At 49.2% G+C, this 21,128-nt stretch overlaps 2 protein-coding genes and 1 pseudogene across 2 annotated transcripts; all 3 read right to left on the reverse strand.

The window, feature by feature from the left end:
* LOC140264595 (PHD finger protein 7-like) lies at window positions 1-2,900 on the reverse strand. Its single transcript, XM_072360446.1, has 9 exons — window positions 2,846-2,900; window positions 2,502-2,593; window positions 2,313-2,414; window positions 2,020-2,144; window positions 1,676-1,838; window positions 1,472-1,578; window positions 1,158-1,271; window positions 888-1,006; window positions 1-746 (listed from the first exon to the last, which is right to left on the reverse strand). The coding sequence occupies exons 1-9, from the start codon at window positions 2,898-2,900 to the stop codon at window positions 1-3; spliced, it is 1,623 nt and encodes a 540-aa protein (XP_072216547.1).
* A 4,676-nt stretch (window positions 2,901-7,576) lies between these two features.
* Window positions 7,577-10,554, reverse strand: LOC140264596 (PHD finger protein 7-like). Its single transcript, XM_072360447.1, has 9 exons — window positions 10,500-10,554; window positions 10,156-10,247; window positions 9,967-10,068; window positions 9,674-9,798; window positions 9,330-9,492; window positions 9,126-9,232; window positions 8,812-8,925; window positions 8,542-8,660; window positions 7,577-8,400 (listed from the first exon to the last, which is right to left on the reverse strand). The coding sequence occupies exons 1-9, from the start codon at window positions 10,552-10,554 to the stop codon at window positions 7,655-7,657; spliced, it is 1,623 nt and encodes a 540-aa protein (XP_072216548.1). The 3' UTR covers window positions 7,577-7,654.
* Window positions 10,555-11,929: 1,375 nt separating this feature from the next.
* Window positions 11,930-19,846, reverse strand: LOC140264597 (polypyrimidine tract-binding protein 3-like; annotated as a pseudogene).
* Between the last annotated feature and the right edge of the window lie 1,282 nt (window positions 19,847-21,128).

Below are 21,128 nucleotides of genomic sequence, written 5' to 3' on the forward strand. Positions count from 1 at the left end.
TCAGCACCGTCTGCGGGGACGTCTTCTCCGCTGGTTTGCCCGGGAGCGGCTTCGTGTCCGGGCCGTTCTCCGCTGCCTGGACCGGCTGCCACGGCCTCCTCGGGGCCGGCTGCGGGAAGCTGAAGCCCGACGCCCCACTGGGGATCGGCTTCGAGTGTTCGCCCGCCTTCGCTGCCTGGATGGTGTCCGGCGTGCAGGCAGCGGGGAAGCCCTCGAGGACACGGACGGTGCTGGCGTGGCCGAGGTGCGGGTGCTGCTCCGAGCACCTCGGGCCGTCGTACGGCTCCCTCCGCGACGTCTCTGGGGCCGAGCCCGGGAGCCCGAGGCACGGCCTTGCAATGGGGAGCGGCTCCTCGTGCGGCCGGTCCCCCTCTGTCTGGGACGCTCGGTGGGCGCGGGTACCGAGGATCTTCTGCAGGCCCGCGCTGGCCCCCGTCTGCTGGGGCTCTGGGAGCAGGTCTCGGCACCTGCAGCTGGTGCCCGTCTCCTGCCGCCGCGTCCTCGGCGCTGCTGAGAGGCGTCCCGCTCCTCAGATGGACGGGAGCGGGTGCCAGTCTGCTCAGTCGCCGGCGCTCTGGGCTGGACGCTGAGCTCAGGCAGCTGGGAGCTGCAGGGTGGGCTGGACGCTGCCCGCCTAGCAGGACCGGAGCTGGTGTTTTCAGGTCCTGTAATGATGTGACACTGAGGCACTGGTACCTCCCGGCTGGAAGTGCTGGAGGCGTCCGGCTCAGAGTCGGTGCGGGAAGCTGTAAGGAGAGACGGGAAGCTCAGCAGGATGAACATGCAGCCCCAGGGCAGGCCGGGCTGCCATCCCCCATGGGGCAGAGAGACTGTGGCAAGGCCACCGTGAGCACCCGTCCCGAGGCACGCGGCTCTTTGCCTCTTACCGGTGCCCGCAGCAGCGCAGGTGTCGCACTCCCAGCTGCTGCCGCCGGTGGCCCAGAAGGTGCAGTTCCGGTGCGTGCCTTCTGAGCCACAGGAGCTGCAGAGCAGCAGCTGCCAGCGCCTGCGGAAGCAAAGGGGTTGTGGCTGTGAGGACAAAGCAAGCCAAGGCGGGGAGCAGCCGGCACGGCTCTGGCACTCAATCCTTGCTCCCCCAGCCTGTGCTGAGGCTGAGATCCCACGCAGAGCCCCAGAGGACTGCGGAGGTCACTCACCCCGCTTCCTGTGCTCTCTCCCTGCCTCCGAGGTAGATGCACATCTTGGCATCACACCGCCTGTGCCTCTCTCGCAGCGGCTGGTAGTCCTCATCGTCCCACCAGGATGGTCGTCTGCCAGAGAAGAGAGGGAATGTGATGAGTCCCCAGTGCCCCAGGCGTAAGGCAGATCCAGGGCATCCGCCTTGAGCTCATTCTCAGCTTCTTCATGAAGCCGAGACCAATGCTCTCAGGACGGCAAGGGACTGGGCCTGCCGGGGCTGGCACAGCTCCTGTGCCCGAGTGTCTGCAGAGCCGGGCAGAAGGACACCAACCTGACTGGGATCTGGATCCCCAGCGTGGTCATTTGGGACCTGAACTGCGTTCTTCCTCCACAGACGGGGCAGAAGAAGCGCATGGTGGCAGCGTGCAAGGCATGTTTCTGCAGGAGAAGCACAAGGAGTGTGAGCGTGAGCGTGAGCAAGGCTGGGTGCTGCTGAGCACCAGCTGTGCCCGCAAGACAAGGGGAGAGCTCCTACCCTGATGCAGCCCCGGTGGAACCAGGCCTGTTTGCACACCGGGCACATCATGGTGTGGTAGGACGTGCTGTCCCCCACAGGCTCCAGGCAGATGACACAGGAGGTGTTCTGAGATGGAGCTGCCTCCGCTGCCTGTCGAGGGCGATGCTCCCAGCAGAAGGACCTGGGCAGGAGGACAGAAAGGGATGGGCACGGTGAGAAGCGCGGTAAGGAGGGCAGAGGACCAGGAGAGAGCTCCAGGCCTGGGCTCTGGCTCTGGCAGGATGCTGGGAGCTGTTGCTGCGGGTTCCTCCCCGGGAGGAACAGGGAGGGACGGCAGCTTGGCTGCTGCTGCCAGCCCTTACCGGTGCTGCCCAAAATATTGGGTGACGCACTCCCCGTCCTCGGCGCAGGGCAGATGGAAGCTGCGCTCACAGCCTGTCTGCGCGCAGCTGATGGTAGCTCCCCTCTCGCCGCAGACAAAGCAGTGCTGCAAAGAGCAGACCAGTCCCCATCAGTGGAGGGCTCGGGGCCTCCGTGGCTGACCCCGCTTCTCCGGGCAGGGCGCAGAGTCCCACCACAGAGGCTGGTCTGCTGTGGTGGGACTTTGTCCCAGAGCCGGTTGGAAAGGCTGCGATCACTTTGTTTGGGTCCTCACCTTCTGGTCAGCCAGCTGAACTGCATGCTGGACGGCATGAAGGGAGAAGCCAAAAAGTTCTCCCAGCGGGGTTCGCCACTCCAAAAGGCCATCGGCAAAGAACTGTAGGAGAGAAAAGAGTGTGATCTCGTGAGGCCAGGAAGGCAGGGAGCATCCCTGGCAGGAGCCCGAGGCCTTGAGCGAACTTACCAAGCAGAACTGGTGGGCACAGAGCCCACCGGTGGCAACCATCTGCCCGCAGGTGTCCGGGTTGACCCGTGCCCTGCGGCACAGCACGCACTCTGCAGAGGAAGGAGAGAGCAACCGTGAGCAGCGGTGAGCACCTGGCAGGGCCGGCTGTCCCTGGGGCATTGCAGGCCTAGTGGTGCCAGTAGTCAGCCATGGCTTGGCTGGGCCCGAGCAGAGGGGCCCTGCCTGTCCGTGGCGCTGGGGAGCCCCTGCTCGCCCCTTCCCCCCCTCCCAGCTACAGGCAGAGCCCCAGCAGCCCTCTGCCCAGCAGTGGGGAGCTGCGTGCAGGGATACGGTGCTCTCACCTGGCTCCCCAGAGTTGGGCGCCTCCTCCTCGTTCCCTTGGAACATGCTTGGCATCATCGGCGAGAAACAAGAGAGTCAGTGCTCTCTCCACACCTCACCAGGCCGCACTGAGCTCGGCCCCAGCCCAGCAGCCTTAGCTCTGCTCCCGGCCCCGCGGGTCACAATGGCCGCTCCCTGCCACCACTGTGACATCACGGTCACCACCTCACGGGGCTGAGGGCGCGGCACACACGCAGGAGGGCGGTGGCTCCTGTGGGTAGTGCGGAGCCAGGGGCCCGGTGCTGACAGCATCCTTGGGGAGCAAGGATGGCCTCCCTCAGGCCTTCCGCACCGCGCCCATGCTGGGACGGCACAGCAGAGAGTCTAGGAAAGGCCTGCGGGTCAACAGCGCAGCCGGCATTTCTAGTGCGTGTGCTGACCGACTTCCCAGGCTCTGATGGCCACAGGACAAGGGGGAACGGTATCACTGGCAGGAAGACACTCAAGATATCTGCACGTCGGGAGCACAGAAGCACACGGTGGCATTATTGTCTTAGGCCCAAATTAAAATAACTGCTGCTTGGACATCATAGTTGAAAACAACCTAGTCTGCCTCTGTAGTTCTATTTTTTAACTTTGTGTACGGAACACATTGACCTGTAATAAACATTTAGTACTGGGAATCAAAACCTTAAACTACACATTTAAAACTTGGTAATCTTCCTGGGGAACGCGCGGTTAACCTACATTCCTGATGATTCCGCCATATTTATCCTGTCCAAAGTAGTTAGTAAGCATCCGATCCATCAGCAACTGCTGTTCCCAGGCTACTTTTTTGATCTTGCAATTAAATTAATTTGATGTGGGTAACACACAGTTACTACGCAGACCTGTGAATGGTTTTGACCTGAGAAAAGAGGAGGTCGGGTGAACTGCGAGAGGGAATTCCTCGCTCGGAGGGCGCTGAGGCCCTGGCACGGCTGCCCAGAGAAGCTGTGGGTACCCATTCCTGCAGGCAGTCCAGGCCCGGTTGGACAGGACCCTGTTCTAACCTGACCTGGGTGGCAGCGCTCCCATGGCCGGCACTTGAGGCTGCGCGGGTTTTATGATCCTTTCCTATCCGAGTCTTCACACATCAAAGCTTCAGCCCTTATACAATTCCCAGAAGCAAAGCGGCACAGGCAGGGCACAATTCCCTTCAAGCCTGCATGTAGAACGAGTGAGGAGAATTTCTGAAGTGTGTGCTTTCTTTGACCTGCTGGCAACGGTCACCGTGCCAGAGCAGGAGACGAACCATCCCTTGTCCAGGGCTGCAGTCCTGGAGTCACACTGGAGCATCCCTGCACTTCCAGACTGACCCCTTTTCTAGTTTCTCCGTGAACGTCAGGCCAACGCTGATGGGACATCCCCCATGTCTAGAGAGCCGCCCTCTGTGGGGATGTTCAGGGCCTCACTGGGTTGGGCTCCAGGCAGCCTCCTCTAGTGGGTGACAACCAACATACTGCAGGAGTTTGGAACTTGATAGACTTTACTGTCCCTTCCAACCCAAGCCAGTCCAGGATCCTGTGATTCAAAACGTCTGTCAGATCCAGCATTAACCCAGATTACTAAGACACCTACCCAGTCATGACTTCTACAAAGGCTACCCTGGTAGTCAAGTGTGATTTTTTCCCTAGTAAATCCAAGCTTACTACTCTGGATAGCCCTTCTACTACTTCTTTTTTTCCAACTGTTTTGAGATGCTATCCAGAATAAGTTGTTGCAACACTTTCCCAGGGATGGATTTGAGCCTGAGTGGCCTATAGTTTCCTGTGGCCTATAGTTTCCTGTGTCCTAATTCCTGACCTTTTCGAAGATTGGAATGACACTGGCTATCCTCCAGTCTTCAGGTATCTCTCCTGTTCTCCACGACTTTTTGCAGATGATGAACAGCCGGGCTGTAAACAGACACTGCTGGCTCATGTCCAGCTTCTCCTCTATCAGGACCCGCAAGTGCTTCTCTGCAGGGCTGCTCTCAAGGAGATCCTCCTCCAGTCTGTATAAATACCTGGGATTGCCCCGAGCCAAGTGCAACGGCTTGCATTTGGCCGTGTTGAACCTTATGAGGTTCACGTGAGTCCACTGCTCCAGCCTGTCCAGGTCCGTCTGGGTGGCTTCCCTTCCCTCCAGCGTACTGATGACACTGCTCAGCTTGGCGTGGTCTGCAGACTTGTTGAGGGTGTGCTTGATTCCATCGTCTGTGTCATCGATAAAGATGGGGAAGGGCACCGGTCCTGAGAACAGCTCTTGGGGGACACCGCTTGTGACCGACTTCCACCCAGATCACAACCCTGTGGTTGCGACCAGCCAACCAGTTCTTAATCCACTGAATAGTCCATCTTTCAAAAACACACCTCTACAATTTAGAGAGAAGGATGTGGTGAGGGACCATGTCAAAAGCTTTGCAGAATTACAGAGTCACAGAATCACAGAATTGTAGGAGTTGGAAGGGACCTCTAGAGATCATCCAGTCCAACCCCCCTGCCATAGCAGGCTCCCTACACCACGTCACACAGGTAGGTGTCCAGGCGGGTCTTGAATATCTCCAGAGAAGGAGACTCCACCACCTCCCTGGGCAGCCTGTTCCATCCGTCACCCTCACCGTAAAGAAGTTCTTGCACACATTCGTGCGGAACTTCCTATGCTGAAGTTTCAGCCCATTACCCCTAGTCCTGTCCCCACGCACTACTGAAAACAGACCAGCCTCGTCACTATGGCTCCCACACTTCAGGTATTTATAAACATGGATCAAGTCCCCTCTCAGCCTTCTTTTCTCAAGGCTAAACAGACCCAGTTCCCTAAGTCTCTCCTCACACGGAAGATGCTCCAGGCCCTTCACCATCTTTGTGGCCCTCCGCTGGACTCTTTCCAAGAGATCCCTGTCTTTTTTGTACTGGGGAGCCCAGAACTGGACACAGTATTCCAGATGAGGCCTTACCAGGGCAGAGTAGAGCGGGAGGATCACCTCCCTCGACCTGCTGGCCACGCTCTTTTTAATGCACCCCAGGATGCCATTGGCCTTTTTGGCTACAAGGGCACACTGCTGGCTCATGGCCAACCTGTCGTCCACCAGGACGCCCAGGTCCCTCTCAGCAGAGCTCCTCTCCAGCAGGTCTTCCCCCAGCCTGTACTGGTGCATGCAATTATTTCTACCTAGGTGCAAGACTCTACACTTGCTTTTGTTAAACCTCATCCGGTTTCTTACTGCCCAGCTCTCCAGCCTGTCCAGGTCTCGCTGAATGGCAGCACAGCCTTCAGGCGTGTCAGCCAATCCTCCCAACTTCGTGTCATCAGCAAACTTGCTGAGGGTGGTCACTATCCCCTCATCAAGGTCATTGATGAAGATGTTGAACAAGACCGGACCCAGTACAGACCCCTGGGGGATGCCGCTAGTCACAGGCCTCCAGCCGGACACCGCACCGCCAACAACAACCCTCTGCGCTCTGCCAGTCAGCCAATTCTCGATCCACTTCACCGTCCACTCGTCTATCCCATACTTCTTCAGCTTTGTTATAAGGATGCCATGGGGGACAGTATCAAAAGCCTTACAGAAATCAAGGTAGACTACATCTACCGCTCTCCCCCCGTCCACCCAGCCAGTGACATCTTCATAAAAGGCCACCAGGTTGGTCGAGCACGACCTCCCCTTGGTGAACCCATGCTGAGTACTCCTGATAACCTCCTTTTCTCCCAGTCATCTTCTAGGAAGATGACATCCATCACCCTTCCCCCATCCACCGACTGCCATCCCTCCATCACAGAAGGCCACAAGAGTGGTCAGGCAAGATCTGATGTTGGTGAAGCCACGCTGGCTGTTTCGCATCCCCTCTTGGTCTCCCAGAAAAGGAACGGACTGAAACCCCTCTGCCTGTACCTTGCAGTCAGTCGCTGCTGTTCTGGCTGGGGTGGCTCTGAAGCAGCTAACCTGGGCAGTCAAGGGTTACACCAAGTGTTACACTGTGTTACCTTGCATTCTGATATCATCTTTAGGAAACTGACTTTCCTCCTCAGATTGCTGCCACCCTTTTGTTTTCAGGCCCGTCTCCCACCTCCCTACCCCTCCCTCCTTTTCCCCTTTCCCCTTCTCCAGGGTGTGGGTCTGTGGGTCCCCTTTCCCCGTTGGTCACGGAAACGGCCTGAACTGGCCTGTAAACCATCGAGGCACCTCCGTCACCGCCCCTTTTTCCCCTTTTTCACCCCCGTCACAGACGCAGATGGACCTAAAGATAACTCCGTGGCAAACATCTGGGAAGGCGCTGGGGAGAAGACAGCCCTGTGGTCTTGGCTCCTAACACTCCCCACCCCAGGACAAAGCAGAGAACAACGAAGCCAAGATGTGGGGTGTATGTTAAGGGTTTATTTATTTTTTTTTTTTTAAATGGGGGAATCATAAAAATCGGGGGGGGGGGATGGGACACGGTTGTTTCCGTGCTGTCTTTGGGGCTGGTTGTGGGGATGTCTTGTCTGATGTTGGGCCCGGGGGCGGCTTTGTGCCCGGGCTGGTCCACGGAAGGATGAAGTTAACACACGTGGACTCTCTTCAAGGTTGACTTTCTCTGCCGCCTGGGACAGCAGCCATCACGTGGGGATGGGACACGGCTGCTTCGGTGCCACCTCTGGGTCTAGCTTTGGGGATGTCTTCTCCGGTGGTTTGCCCGGGAGCGGCTTTGTGCCCGGGCTGGTCCGCTGACGATCGAAGCTCGTCCGGGTGGTCTCTCTCCAAGGTTGACTTGCCGCTCGAGACCGCAGCCGTCATGTGGGGTTGGGACACGGCTGCTACTGCGCTGCCTTCAGCACCGTCTGCGGGGACGTCTTCTCCGCTGGTTTGCCCGGGAGCGGCTTCGTGTCCGGGCCGTTCTCCGCTGCCTGGACCGGCTGCCACGGCCTCCTCGGGGCCGGCTGCGGGAAGCTGAAGCCCGACGCCCCACTGGGGATCGGCTTCGAGTGTTCGCCCGCCTTCGCTGCCTGGATGGTCTCCGACGTGCAGGCAGCGGGGAAGCCCTCGAGGACACGGACGGTGCTGGCGTGGCCGAGGTGCGGGTGCTGCTCCGAGCACCTCGGGCCGTCGTACGGCTCCCTCCGCGACGTCTCTGGGGCCGAGCCCGGGAGCCCGAGGCACGGCCTTGCAATGGGGAGCGGCTCCTCGTGCGGCCGGTCCCCCTCCGTCTGGGACGCTCGGTGGGCGCGGGTACCGAGGATCTTCTGCAGGCCCGCGCTGGCCCCCGTCTGCTGGGGCTCTGGGAGCAGGTCTCGGCACCTGCAGCTGGTGCCCGTCTCCTGCCGCCGCGTCCTCGGCGCTGCTGAGAGGCGTCCCGCTCCTCAGATGGACGGGAGCGGGTGCCAGTCTGCTCAGTCGCCGGCGCTCTGGGCTGGACGCTGAGCTCAGGCAGCTGGGAGCTGCAGGGTGGGCTGGACGCTGCCCGCCTAGCAGGACCGGAGCTGGTGTTTTCAGGTCCTGTAATGATGTGACACTGAGGCACTGGTACCTCCCGGCTGGAAGTGCTGGAGGCGTCCGGCTCAGAGTCGGTGCGGGAAGCTGTAAGGAGAGACGGGAAGCTCAGCAGGATGAACATGCAGCCCCAGGGCAGGCCGGGCTGCCATCCCCCATGGGGCAGAGAGACTGTGGCAAGGCCACCGTGAGCACCCGTCCCGAGGCACGCGGCTCTTTGCCTCTTACCGGTGCCCGCAGCAGCGCAGGTGTCGCACTCCCAGCTGCTGCCGCCGGTGGCCCAGAAGGTGCAGTTCCGGTGCGTGCCTTCTGAGCCACAGGAGCTGCAGAGCAGCAGCTGCCAGCGCCTGCGGAAGCAAAGGGGTTGTGGCTGTGAGGACAAAGCAAGCCAAGGCGGGGAGCAGCCGGCACGGCTCTGGCACTCAATCCTTGCTCCCCCAGCCTGTGCTGAGGCTGAGATCCCACGCAGAGCCCCAGAGGACTGCGGAGGTCACTCACCCCGCTTCCTGTGCTCTCTCCCTGCCTCCGAGGTAGATGCACATCTTGGCATCACACCGCCTGTGCCTCTCTCGCAGCGGCTGGTAGTCCTCATCGTCCCACCAGGATGGTCGTCTGCCAGAGAACAGAGGGAATGTGATGAGTCCCCAGTGCCCCAGGCGTAAGGCAGATCCAGGGCATCCGCCTTGAGCTCATTCTCAGCTTCTTCATGAAGCCGAGACCAATGCTCTCAGGACGGCAAGGGACTGGGCCTGCCGGGGCTGGCACAGCTCCTGTGCCCGAGTGTCTGCAGAGCCGGGCAGAAGGACACCAACCTGACTGGGATCTGGATCCCCAGCGTGGTCATTTGGGACCTGAACTGCGTTCTTCCTCCACAGACGGGGCAGAAGAAGCGCATGGTGGCAGCGTGCAAGGCATGTTTCTGCAGGAGAAGCACAAGGAGTGTGAGCGTGAGCGTGAGCAAGGCTGGGTGCTGCTGAGCACCAGCTGTGCCCGCAAGACAAGGGGAGAGCTCCTACCCTGATGCAGCCCCGGTGGAACCAGGCCTGTTTGCACACCGGGCACATCATGGTGTGGTAGGACGTGCTGTCCCCCACAGGCTCCAGGCAGATGACACAGGAGGTGTTCTGAGATGGAGCTGCCTCCGCTGCCTGTCGAGGGCGATGCTCCCAGCAGAAGGACCTGGGCAGGAGGACAGAAAGGGATGGGCACGGTGAGAAGCGCGGTAAGGAGGGCAGAGGACCAGGAGAGAGCTCCAGGCCTGGGCTCTGGCTCTGGCAGGATGCTGGGAGCTGTTGCTGCGGGTTCCTCCCCGGGAGGAACAGGGAGGGACGGCAGCTTGGCTGCTGCTGCCAGCCCTTACCGGTGCTGCCCAAAATATTGGGTGACACACTCCCCGTCCTCGGCGCAGGGCAGATGGAAGCTGCGCTCACAGCCTGTCTGCGCGCAGCTGATGGTAGCTCCCCTCTCGCCGCAGACAAAGCAGTGCTGCAAAGAGCAGACCAGTCCCCATCAGTGGAGGGCTCGGGGCCTCCGTGGCTGACCCCGCTTCTCCGGGCAGGGCGCAGAGTCCCACCACAGAGGCTGGTCTGCTGTGGTGGGACTTTGTCCCAGAGCCGGTTGGAAAGGCTGCGATCACTTTGTTTGGGTCCTCACCTTCTGGTCAGCCAGCTGAACTGCATGCTGGACGGCATGAAGGGAGAAGCCAAAAAGTTCTCCCAGCGGGGTTCGCCACTCCAAAAGGCCATCGGCAAAGAACTGTAGGAGAGAAAAGAGTGTGATCTCGTGAGGCCAGGAAGGCAGGGAGCATCCCTGGCAGGAGCCCGAGGCCTTGAGCGAACTTACCAAGCAGAACTGGTGGGCACAGAGCCCACCGGTGGCAACCATCTGCCCGCAGGTGTCCGGGTTGACCCGTGCCCTGCGGCACAGCACGCACTCTGCAGAGGAAGGAGAGAGCAACCGTGAGCAGCGGTGAGCACCTGGCAGGGCCGGCTGTCCCTGGGGCATTGCAGGCCTAGTGGTGCCAGTAGTCAGCCATGGCTTGGCTGGGCCCGAGCAGAGGGGCCCTGCCTGTCCGTGGCGCTGGGGAGCCCCTGCTCGCCCCTTCCCCCCCTCCCAGCTACAGGCAGAGCCCCAGCAGCCCTCTGCCCAGCAGTGGGGAGCTGCGTGCAGGGATACGGTGCTCTCACCTGGCTCCCCAGAGTTGGGCGCCTCCTCCTCGTTCCCTTGGAACATGCTTGGCATCATCGGCGAGAAACAAGAGAGTCAGTGCTCTCTCCACACCTCACCAGGCCGCACTGAGCTCGGCCCCAGCCCAGCAGCCTTAGCTCTGCTCCCGGCCCCGCGGGTCACAATGGCCGCTCCCTGCCACCACTGTGACATCACGGTCACCACCTCACGGGGCTGAGGGCGCGGCACACACGCAGGAGGGCGGTGGCTCCTGTGGGTAGTGCGGAGCCAGGGGCCCGGTGCTGACAGCATCCTTGGGGAGCAAGGATGGCCTCCCTCAGGCCTTCCGCACCGCGCCCATGCTGGGACGGCACAGCAGAGAGTCTAGGAAAGGCCTGCGGGTCAACAGCGCAGCCGGCATTTCTAGTGCGTGTGCTGACCGACTTCCCAGGCTCTGATGGCCACAGGACAAGGGGGAACGGTATCACTGGCAGGAAGACACTCAAGATATCTGCACGTCGGGAGCACAGAAGCACACGGTGGCATTATTGTCTTATGCCCAAATTAAAATAACTGCTGCTTGGACATCATAGTTGAAAACAACCTAGTCTGCCTCTGTAGTTCTATTTTTTAACTTTGTGTATGGAACACATTGACCTGTAATAAACATTTAATACTGGGAATCAAAACCTTAAACTACACATTTAAAACTTGGTAATCTTCCTGGGGAACGCGCGGTTAACCTACATTCCTGATGATTCCGCCATATTTATCCTGTCCAAAGTAGTTAGTAAGCATCCGATCCATCAGCAACTGCTGTTCCCAGGCTACTTTTTTGGTCTTGCAATTAAATTAATTTGATGTGGGTAACATACAGTTACTACACGGCCCTGTTAATGAGATACTCCCACTTAATACTCACTAGCCTTCCTGAGGATCTTTTAATCCGAGTTCTTGGAAGGTGTACTAGATCAAATGCTGCTTGTCAGGCAGATCACAAACATTTGCCAGATTGGCTCAGCAAAGTGGCACTGCATTTTTTTTCGTCACTTCAGTGCTTGCGTTTAGTCGCTTAGACTCCGGCCTGGTTACCTACCATCAGTTCTAAATCTAAATGACTGTTGTGTGGCACACAGAAGGACAAGCAGGCAGTGTGGAAGAGAAGCAACCAGAAAGCTGAGGAAGAGGAAGCTAAAAGCAGAGCACCTTTTTCTCCCACCATTGAAATAGCTCAGGGCTGTTATTTCCATCCTACTGAAAATGAGTATTAATGATAAAAACCGTGGCAGGTAAACGATTTGCCTGTTGTTAACTATACAGCAAAATAACCTATTTCTTAGGAAGACATAGAAGATCAAGAAAATTCACAGCCTATACCAGTTAGACTTTATAGCTTTAAGAACATAACCTAAAAACATTACCTTTCCAAGAAGATCATACACGTTGGTACTCACGGGATGTTGGAGAGATGTAAGGTGGCAGATGGAGGAAAGATATTCTGGAAGTTCTTAAAGCCAGGCTTCTTGAAGCGATGCAATGGGCTATTGCTATAGTCCTGTGTCAGACCATTATCCTCCTCTCCTACACGAGGGAGTTGAATGTTCTGATGTTTTGAAAGAGTTGTACGAATGAACTTTCCATAGAGTTTCTGCCCATTCAAGTTGCTGATAGCTAATCAGTGGAAATATCATTTGGACATGAAAACAGATGGTCAGAGGGGAACTAAAAATAGTTCTTTGGATACTGCTCTTGCCTTCCATTTAGTGACAGATTTCACAATCTCAATTTAAAGAGCAAGCTCCATCTCTACAAAATGGGCTAAGTTTTTTCCCTTCATATCACTGCAATCTAATGCAATGGAAATACAAAATTGCATTATTCTTAAACAGCTAGATCTAAGATAAGGTATATGAAAAGTGTATGACTTATTAATATGATCAACTACAGGAAAACTGTACAACTTTTTAATAGAAACATTTACCAGATTAAGACTTGTACCACCACAGGCAAACCATTTGTTTACATGAAAGCAAGCCAATCAATATCAACATTTGAAAGCAAAAGTTCACATATAGAAAAGTTCACAATGATGGATTTAATTTGGTTATGATAGCCACCGACAGAAGGCAAATTACTGAGTGTCATCATATTCATGATGGTTAGCACCATAACTGCCTTTAAAATCAGTACCTATTTAAGCCTGTATTGCATCTGCCATCTGAACCAAAGCGTTTTCTTTTTTCTTAAACATGATCTTCACACGAAGCACATCACCAAAAGCACCTGTGGAAATTCAGAAAGAAAATTTGTTCAGAGTATTACTACAAAAAGCACATGTGCAAGTCCGTCATTTTTCACTAAAATCAGCTTAACAAAGAATAATCATATCATTAAACAGCTTGGTTAGAACATTAACATGAAGGAGATATTTCAAGCTTGTATATTATTTTTTAAGGCTTAGAAATAGGAGGAAAAAAAAACCACACCAATAAGCAGAATCTCAGTCATAAAATTGTATGTCTACGTTCAGCTGTTAAGTAGCACAAGTGTTAAAAGTCCTCTCAACAGAGGAGTATTAAAACATTACTGTGTCAACATTCTTCCCTGCAAATAACAAATACGCCAGTTCTGTAGCCCATTTCCTCCAAGACAACCTTTACCTTTTCATCTTACTTTGCTTTGCCACTCTTTGTAGTGAAGAACTCAGAACACACACTGAAATTCTTCTGAAACTGCAACAACTCCGTCTTTTTGTACCTGTGTCTTTCAGCTGTTGACTCAAAACACCATCAAAAAACCTGCACATTCTTTTGTGCATTTTCTGGACAGAACCAGAAGTTTAACTGAAGTTTAATTAACTACCACTTGCCACTTAAATAAAAAGAACTCTAGCCCTGTAGTTTCTAAAGGTATACTTGACGTATCTTACCAAATAAGATGAAAAGTCCATGTGGTGTGATGGCCTGTTTAAATGATAAAATGAGTGTGTTATTTTTAAAGCCAGGCAAATGAAGAAAAATAGACCTTAAGAGCATGGTAAACTAAAAGAATGGAAGAGATTCTGAACACTAATACCATTAAATCATATTTTTATGCACATATCAAATACATACACAGGCTAACACTTCAGCTCATGCATTTTCATCACTCAAAACTCAGAGTCAGTCATGCTGGAGAAATTATTAATATGTTAAGTGGCTTAATTACTTGAAATGATTATTTCCAAGCTTTCTAAGACAGCATTTCATACACTAATAAACCAAAGCAATTTGCTATGCTAAAAATAGAAAGGAGCATTCAGTGACTCCGTCTTTTCTAAAATGCAGATACCACCTAAAAAAACTAAAACCTGTTGCTGCGATGTGTATTTGCTCTGTTTTAAATTTGGTCCCCATGGCCCCCTGTTAGTAATATGCACACCATTTGTGTATAGTTGAAGCACATACTGAGTGATACTTTATTTTTGTCGGATTAAAAGCTCTGAAAAGAAAGCCTGAAATAAGTAATTTTTCTTCAGAGATTTTTCATTAAATCCTAGTGTATCGAGTTCCACAGTCATCAAAGAAGTGAATTTGCACTCCAATCAAGCCAAACTTTATCCAGCTGAGACAAGAGTTTTGCCTATAACAGGCACTGAAAATTTATGTTGTAACATGCGTTGCAGTATAAAGTTCTAAATGGTAACTTCTTAGATATAATTACAGATATAATTAGTATTAAGTAAAGCAGCAAAGTCCTAAAAATAAGTTTGATCTATGCTTCACAGTTCCTTATTCTGAAAAAGCACAGTCTCTTGTGGCTCAAAGAATCATCCTTAATAATTATTTGTACAAAGCTCAACAGAAATCTGTCATTACTTGATAAGATACACTGACAAAGCACAGTATAATTGCTTTGCCTTACAGACCTAATCTATAGCTTTCTTGTTATGCTTAATGTGAAATTCAATTATTAGTAAGGAAAAAAAAGTATGAAATACAGCAATTACTTAAAGATTAAAGGAACTGGTCAACAGATTTTTAAACTTTTGCTAACATGAATATAATTTACATTCTGACAATTACTCTTAATTTCATCAGTTTTATGATTAAGTGAATCCATCAAGGGCGTAAAACAAAGAATTTTACATTACTGTTGTAGAATTGCTTATAAGCAGTTAAGTAGAACCCAGTAAAACTCAGTATTATGTTATGGCCTTTCTAAACTTGCTTATTAATTAAGAGATGTAGATTGCTTTTAAGTAAGTAGATCAATGTACAAAGTTTGAGTAACAAGGGTAAGCCTCTGAAACAAATCACTGTAAAAGTCACTACCCAAGTTATCCTCGGCAGTCTTACTGTGAACACATACAAGGAATAAAAAACAATTGTGTGGTACTATGAAATGAGAATATGCATATTTATTGATGTTAAAAAATGGATTTATAGATATGTCATACCAAGGGATGCCCATGCCCCTCCCCTTCAAGTTTGCCATGCTGGAATCACAGAATATACTGTGCTGGATCCAGTGGTCCTTGGGGGTTCCTTCCAACCCCAGTCTCCACACAGCACCACTCAAACCCATACCCTGTGTGTGAGAGCAGTGCCCAAATGCTCCTGAGCTCCGGCAGCTCGGGGCCATGCCTGCTGCCCTGGGGAGCTGTGCCATGCCCACTGCCCTGTGGGGTACAGCCTTTCCCTGACTCCCTGAACCTCCCCTGACACAGCTCCCTGTGAGGAGCTGCAGCTGCCATGAGGCCTCCTCTGCTCTGGGATGAAAGACTAAGAAGGTTCTGTCAGTGTTTTCAAAGAAAAGTCATTTCTCATGTTTTTATCTTCATTTCTCTTCCCTCTGGTTTCTCTGACTTCTCATGTATCAAACGAAAAAATTCTTTAGCTTTTCTAATGATAAAATGGTACCTTAAGAACTGTAATATCGCTGAGGTATCAATGAGTTTAGCCCTCCGTTGTGTACTACCTCAAACATTTTGCATGTACAACCTCAGACCTTTCACTAACCACAAACTCACAATTACACCGCTAAACTATTTTCTCTGAAGTAAATTGTGTTTAAAAGCTTTTCACTGCTGAACAAAATTTTTAAGGTTCATCAATAATAGAAATTAGCTCTAACAAAAATAAAGATCACAGAATCACCAAGGTTGGTAAAATCCTCTCAGGTTACCCAGTCCAACCCTCCACTTATCACCAATATTGCCGCAGTAAACCATGTCCCTCAGTATCACATCTAAGTGTTTCTTGGACACCCCCAGGGTTGCTGATTCCACCACCTCCCTGTTCATTCAGCTACTCCCCACAAGACCAGTGCTCCAGACCTCTCACAGATTCATTTCCCTTCTCTGAACACATTCCAAGGCCTCAATAACTTTCTTGCAGTGAAAGGTCCATGACTGATCGTAATACTCACGGTGTGGCCTCACTAATATTGAATACAGAGGGATGATCAGTTCCTAGCTCCTGCTGGCAACATAATTTCTGATACAAGCAAGGATGCCATTTTGCATGTACAACCTGGGCACACTGCTGGCTCATGTTCAGCTGAGCAATGACCAATATCCCCAGGTCCATTTCTTCTATACAGCTTCCAGCCACTCTGCCTCAAGCATGTAGTATTGACTGGGGTTGTTGTGGCCAAAGAGCAAGACTCAGCGCTTGGACTTGTGGAACTTGCTGGCTGGGCCTGATCTCCTGGTTGTCCTGCACATGCCATGTGATCTCTCTCAAGATAATCTGTTCTGTAAGTTATGCCCTCATTTTGGTATTATCAGCATAGAGCTTTTCTCATTTGTAGCTTCAGCTAAATTCAATTTGCAGTAAGGATTCTGGCAGCTGGTACAAGTGGTCACTTGCATCAGTACTACTGATCAAACCTACCTCAGGGTTGAGGCTGCTGACCAATAAAACAGAATTTCCTGGAACACCTGGATTATACATCTGTACAGATGCCACACATGTGGTGACTGCAAGAAAAGGAAGTACTCCAGGTAGACATGAAATTGAAAGATTATAGCCTCACTTGAGACATTATAGGAAACAAAAGCAGACTAGGTTCTTCAAAAAAATTGATCTTCAGTAAAAATAATGTTTGTACATTATTAAGGTATTCCTAGTATCTCATTAATAAAGTAAAATGCACTTCCCTCTACTGATAAAGAAATATTTAGCCACAACAGATCCACTGAAAAGGGGAGTTTAATTGCAGCCCAGAAACAAACAGAAATCAGCTAGCACCAAAGTATATCCTGTACTAGAAAGGGACTGCCATTTTTTACTCACTTTTTAAGTCTAATATTAAATGCCTCTCAGTGTCCCTCCCTAAAATGCAATTTAGACAAGTTTGACAATGAAAGTCCAGCATAGATTAGTATTCATTGAAGTTTAGGCATATGTGGTGTAATGTTTGCTAAGTATATTTTTGTACATAGAAGTGAAATACATTCTAGAAACTTTCTGGAAGTTTAAATCATGTAATGTTTTACAGTGATGAGATATCACTGCTTCCTAGATATCTGTGAGAAAGTATGGGCCAAATAATTGAACAACCCAAGCCAGTCTGAGCTTCTGAATTCTAGTAGCTATTGCAGCATATTTTTCTTTTCAAGCAGGAGAACCTTTCCAGTTTGTATAAGTACATTAAAAAACCAGCAGCTGCAGTTACAAGCATTAACAGATTTGGAATATCAGTGTAGAAAGATCTTGCTTCAAAGGTGGCTCACAGGCTTTCAGGCTGCTAAGCAGAGTTAAGCACTACCTTGGGGAACAAGTAAGGTTGTGCTAGATGCACATATTTCATATGTTAGTAGTTTGTAGTTAGTTAGACTGCTGACTATTTAGTTTAACAAATTGGGACACACATAATGAGCACATGAAACCTACAAATCTGGCAGCGCTTTAGTGCTCAAACTTCCATCACTGACTAAAACAGCCGTGCTCACTAACAAATGGTTGTCAGTACAAATAATACAACACCATATGAAGTTATGAATCACAATAACAACAAACGAAACAGACACCGTGGATCAAGTACTCATAAATATTGCATAATGTCACACCTCCTCTTATCTGTAGTGTCAAAGCACCTTTAATATAAACAACAGAATACATACATCAAACCAAAGCAAGTAATTGTGTTCTTTATAATACACGAGTGTGTGCATTGCTGACAAGTTCTGGCAATAAAGATATGAATAACTTATTCACAGTCCAAAAATGATAATGGAGACATTTAATGAAGAGATAAAGAGCTTTCATTTTGCCAAACAAGATCTGCATTTTGCACACTGATACCAAAAACATACATGTAAAAGTAGTCAAGCAGGACTAATGCAGAAAGATCTGGAACTCTTTCATGCATGTTGCATTTGTAAAATCATTTCCTTTTTTGGCAGGTAGCTTTCAAAGCATACTCGTTCATGCTCAGTGGGTAAGGAAGATTTTAAAATTCAAAGCATTCATAAAATATGCTTTTTTGCATATTTTTTTAGTAAAACAAAATTTTTTGTTTTACTATTAAGATACCTTCAAGTCTACAGTAAAATTGGATGCATTATTCTGATACCTGCTTTATCACAGAATTATAGAATGGCCTGGATAGTTCTCCATCAAACATGCTCATACATGTAATAAAATAGGAAGCATAAATACTGACATGACTCCCAGTAACTTTTTATCACATCATTCGGCTATGTGCTATTTGAACACATGTATGGCAGCATAACACAGTAATCTGTCTGATGATTTACACTTATAATTAGTGATTAATAAAGTTGAATAAACAAGCATGCACATGCTGTTTATGTCAAAAAAAAAAAAAAAAAAAAAAAAAAAAAAGCTTCCCCAAAGTCACTTCAAACAGATAATGCTTTCTCTATACAATGGAAGTAACTTCTAAAATTTACTAAAGGAATTTAATAAAATGTTCTTCTAAAAGGCAACTACAAAATGTAATTGTAATATTTGTGTATTTCTTATGGCTTATTCCTTAAAGCAAGCAGTCATACTAAAATATCAACAAACAAGAGCTAGCATACTTTAAAACATTTACTTTCAAGAAGCTTTGGGGAATCAGTCAATTTTGGATGGCTGCCACTGACTTTTCTGATATGCAGTGTTCATTATATTGCCTTACACGAATGATGCAATTCCACACCATCCTAAAGATACAGATTGTGATGATGCTTTTAATTTGCCCATCTGAATATATTCAGATATCATTTATCTGAACAAGGTTTCAGATACTCATTTATCTAGAATAGGATTTTCTGCTTTCCACACAAACTTTACTGAATCTAACAATCGGTGTTATACATAACATGTTCTTTTGTTTGTTTGTTTCTAACAGAATCTATTATATAACCAGGGAATACAACTCCTAAGAGTATGCAATGTAAAAAGCATAATGATCATAGTGCATATATGCCACTAAAAATAAGGACTTCTTACCAAAGGCAGCAATTACAGCTGGATCTAGGGGTAGCTGGCCTTCAACAGCTGGAAGGTCAAAGCGAGTGAAATCTCTGCTTTTGTCATTGTTGTACTTCACCCTAAGGCTTGTTAACTTGGAGAACTCAATGTGTAGAGTGCAGCATGAATTGTAGATATTTCGGCCATCCAGAATCTGGAAACAAATAGTTAAGTTTTCAGATAGAAAACACTTTGTGCAGACCTCCCTCATAAATTGATATTTTTATCTGTATCCAAAAGAAAAGCATGTGCATTTAATGTGCAATGTTTATGGGCATTTCCCCTCTTTGTAAATATCTATGGAAGTACAACAACATGGTAATGGATTTCCAACCAGCCTGTAAACTGGTTGGTTTGCTTTACTGGGATTTGATTCTCTTCAGTAACTGAGTTTTGGCAAACACAAGCTTAAAGGTGCACATCCTGTTTTTTCTCTTCCCAGACCCAAACTATCAGCCACAAAATAAAACACCTTTAAACTCTCTCAAGCCACCTCACAGGAATTTGAGAAGTCTGTATATTCATTTTTGATGGGCTTTTCTCAAAAAGATCTTTGGATCACTTCTAAGGGCCTTGTGGAGAGACATTTCCAAACATAGTGTTATGACTTGAAGCCACATCTCAGTAACAATCTTCTCTTGGAAGACTGACTAACCATGACACCAGGTGTGGATCTTACCAAGTTTCATGTAAACCTCCAGAATAAACTGTCTCTCAGAGCTGAGCCTAGATATTAAGACATCAGTAATGTAATGCTCAGTTGGTAAGCTAAGATCTCTAAAATTTAAATAAAATACTCAAGTGAAAGGGTCATAATTGAAAAATATATATATTTAAATACATACATATGTATTTTTAAAAGTAGGCAATTCTGTTTTTGTAGAGGCTGTTACCCATACCATACCCTTGAATCATGTTGCCTTATTTACTTGTTTTTGCAGGTAACAAACCAACCCAGCAAAGAGACAAGTGACATTCACCAGACTCACAAGTTAGCAAGATCCCAGTGTCTTTCATGCTAGCACAAGTTAAAGACGAGCACTGATGTTTGCTGTGAGCCCTATATTCAGTATGGGTACAGAAAAGAAAAACTGTTACCCAAGCAATTACATTCTAGAACTTATATAAGATACATCTATCTTTAAGAAAGCAAAATGTAAAAATAAAGCCCTATGTTTTTGTGGGAGGCCTGCTACTGTGTTCCTGGCACATTAACAGGAAAAAAGGAAATCAGTGAGAAGGGTTTACTGGAGAAGACATGGTTGTTTTCTTCATGTTCTGAAGCTACTGAGCTATTGAGATCTATCTTTTAATATTAAAGCTTATGAATGGAAAAAGTTCTTTCAAAACATACGATAAGAAGTAGTTTTAAGTTATGCAGAATATACGGGCTAATTAAAAAAATGCCTCAGTATCTCAAGCTAATACAAGTCAGACGCTTAAAAAAAATAAAAAAAAAATAAAAAATCAAAGCACTAATTAATACTCCAGAAATAAAACAGACTTCACAACATATAAACAAATATAATCCAGGCAAACTGACATGACTTCTTCTGAAGACAGCAAAAGTAGAAACCTTTTGGACCACCAAACCACTGAATCAGTTTGCTTTTACCATTGTTCAGAAGTACACAGCAAGATTTCATCTTCACGAATTTCTCATTATCAATCATATCTCATTATCACTCCTCTGAGCAAAATTAGGGAGAGAAAACATGTCACACTGGAGCAGAAATGAGCAGCAGAGAAATAGCAATACAGATTGACCACAACTTCCATTCCCTTTCTCCTCTACTGAATGGGAAGGGGAAGAGGCAACAGTCAGCAGTGAAGGGAGCAGAAGTGAAAGGAAAGGCTTGCAGGTAGAGGTTTGAGTTGTGTTGGATTTTGGTTTTGTGGTTTGTTTGGTTTTTGTTCTTTTTCTCTTCAGTTCTCACTATCCTACTCTATTTTTAAAGGGCAAAAAATTACATCCATCTTCTTCAAGTCAAACCTGCCTTATTTGTGATGGCAGCAGATGAACTGTCAGTATCACAGCTTATGAGTTTCTTCATCATATTTCCTTCCCTTGTCCTGCTGCAGATGGAGAGTGTGCAGCTCAGTGTGCACCTGACAGACTTTCAAGGTTTACACATGACAGGCATATAAATGTGTACTAGAAATCATAGTACTATGGTTACTTTA

This window comes from Excalfactoria chinensis, chromosome Z, assembly GCF_039878825.1.
Source record: "Excalfactoria chinensis isolate bCotChi1 chromosome Z, bCotChi1.hap2, whole genome shotgun sequence".
NCBI classification, from domain to species: Eukaryota; Metazoa; Chordata; class Aves; order Galliformes; family Phasianidae; genus Excalfactoria; species Excalfactoria chinensis.

What these genes read in the sequence shown, in the direction of transcription:
- LOC140264596 (XM_072360447.1), bottom strand. Translation starts at nt 10,554, where the DNA reads ATGCCAAGCATGTTCCAAGGGAACGAGGAGGAGGCGCCCAACTCTGGG. An exon ending in GTGCCCACCAGTTCTGCTTG is followed by an intron (nt 10,069 to 10,155) that starts GTAAGTTCGCTC and finishes TCTCTCCTACAG; the next exon opens with TTCTTTGCCGATGGCCTTTT. An exon ending in TCCACCGGGGCTGCATCAGG is followed by an intron (nt 9,233 to 9,329) that starts GTAGGAGCTCTC and finishes CTTCTCCTGCAG; the next exon opens with AAACATGCCTTGCACGCTGC.
- LOC140264595 (XM_072360446.1), bottom strand. Translation starts at nt 2,900, where the DNA reads ATGCCAAGCATGTTCCAAGGGAACGAGGAGGAGGCGCCCAACTCTGGG. An exon ending in GCCCAACTCTGGGGAGCCAG is followed by an intron (nt 2,594 to 2,845) that starts GTGAGAGCACCG and finishes CTTCCTCTGCAG; the next exon opens with AGTGCGTGCTGTGCCGCAGG. An exon ending in GAGAGAGCACAGGAAGCGGG is followed by an intron (nt 1,007 to 1,157) that starts GTGAGTGACCTC and finishes TTGCTTCCGCAG; the next exon opens with GCGCTGGCAGCTGCTGCTCT.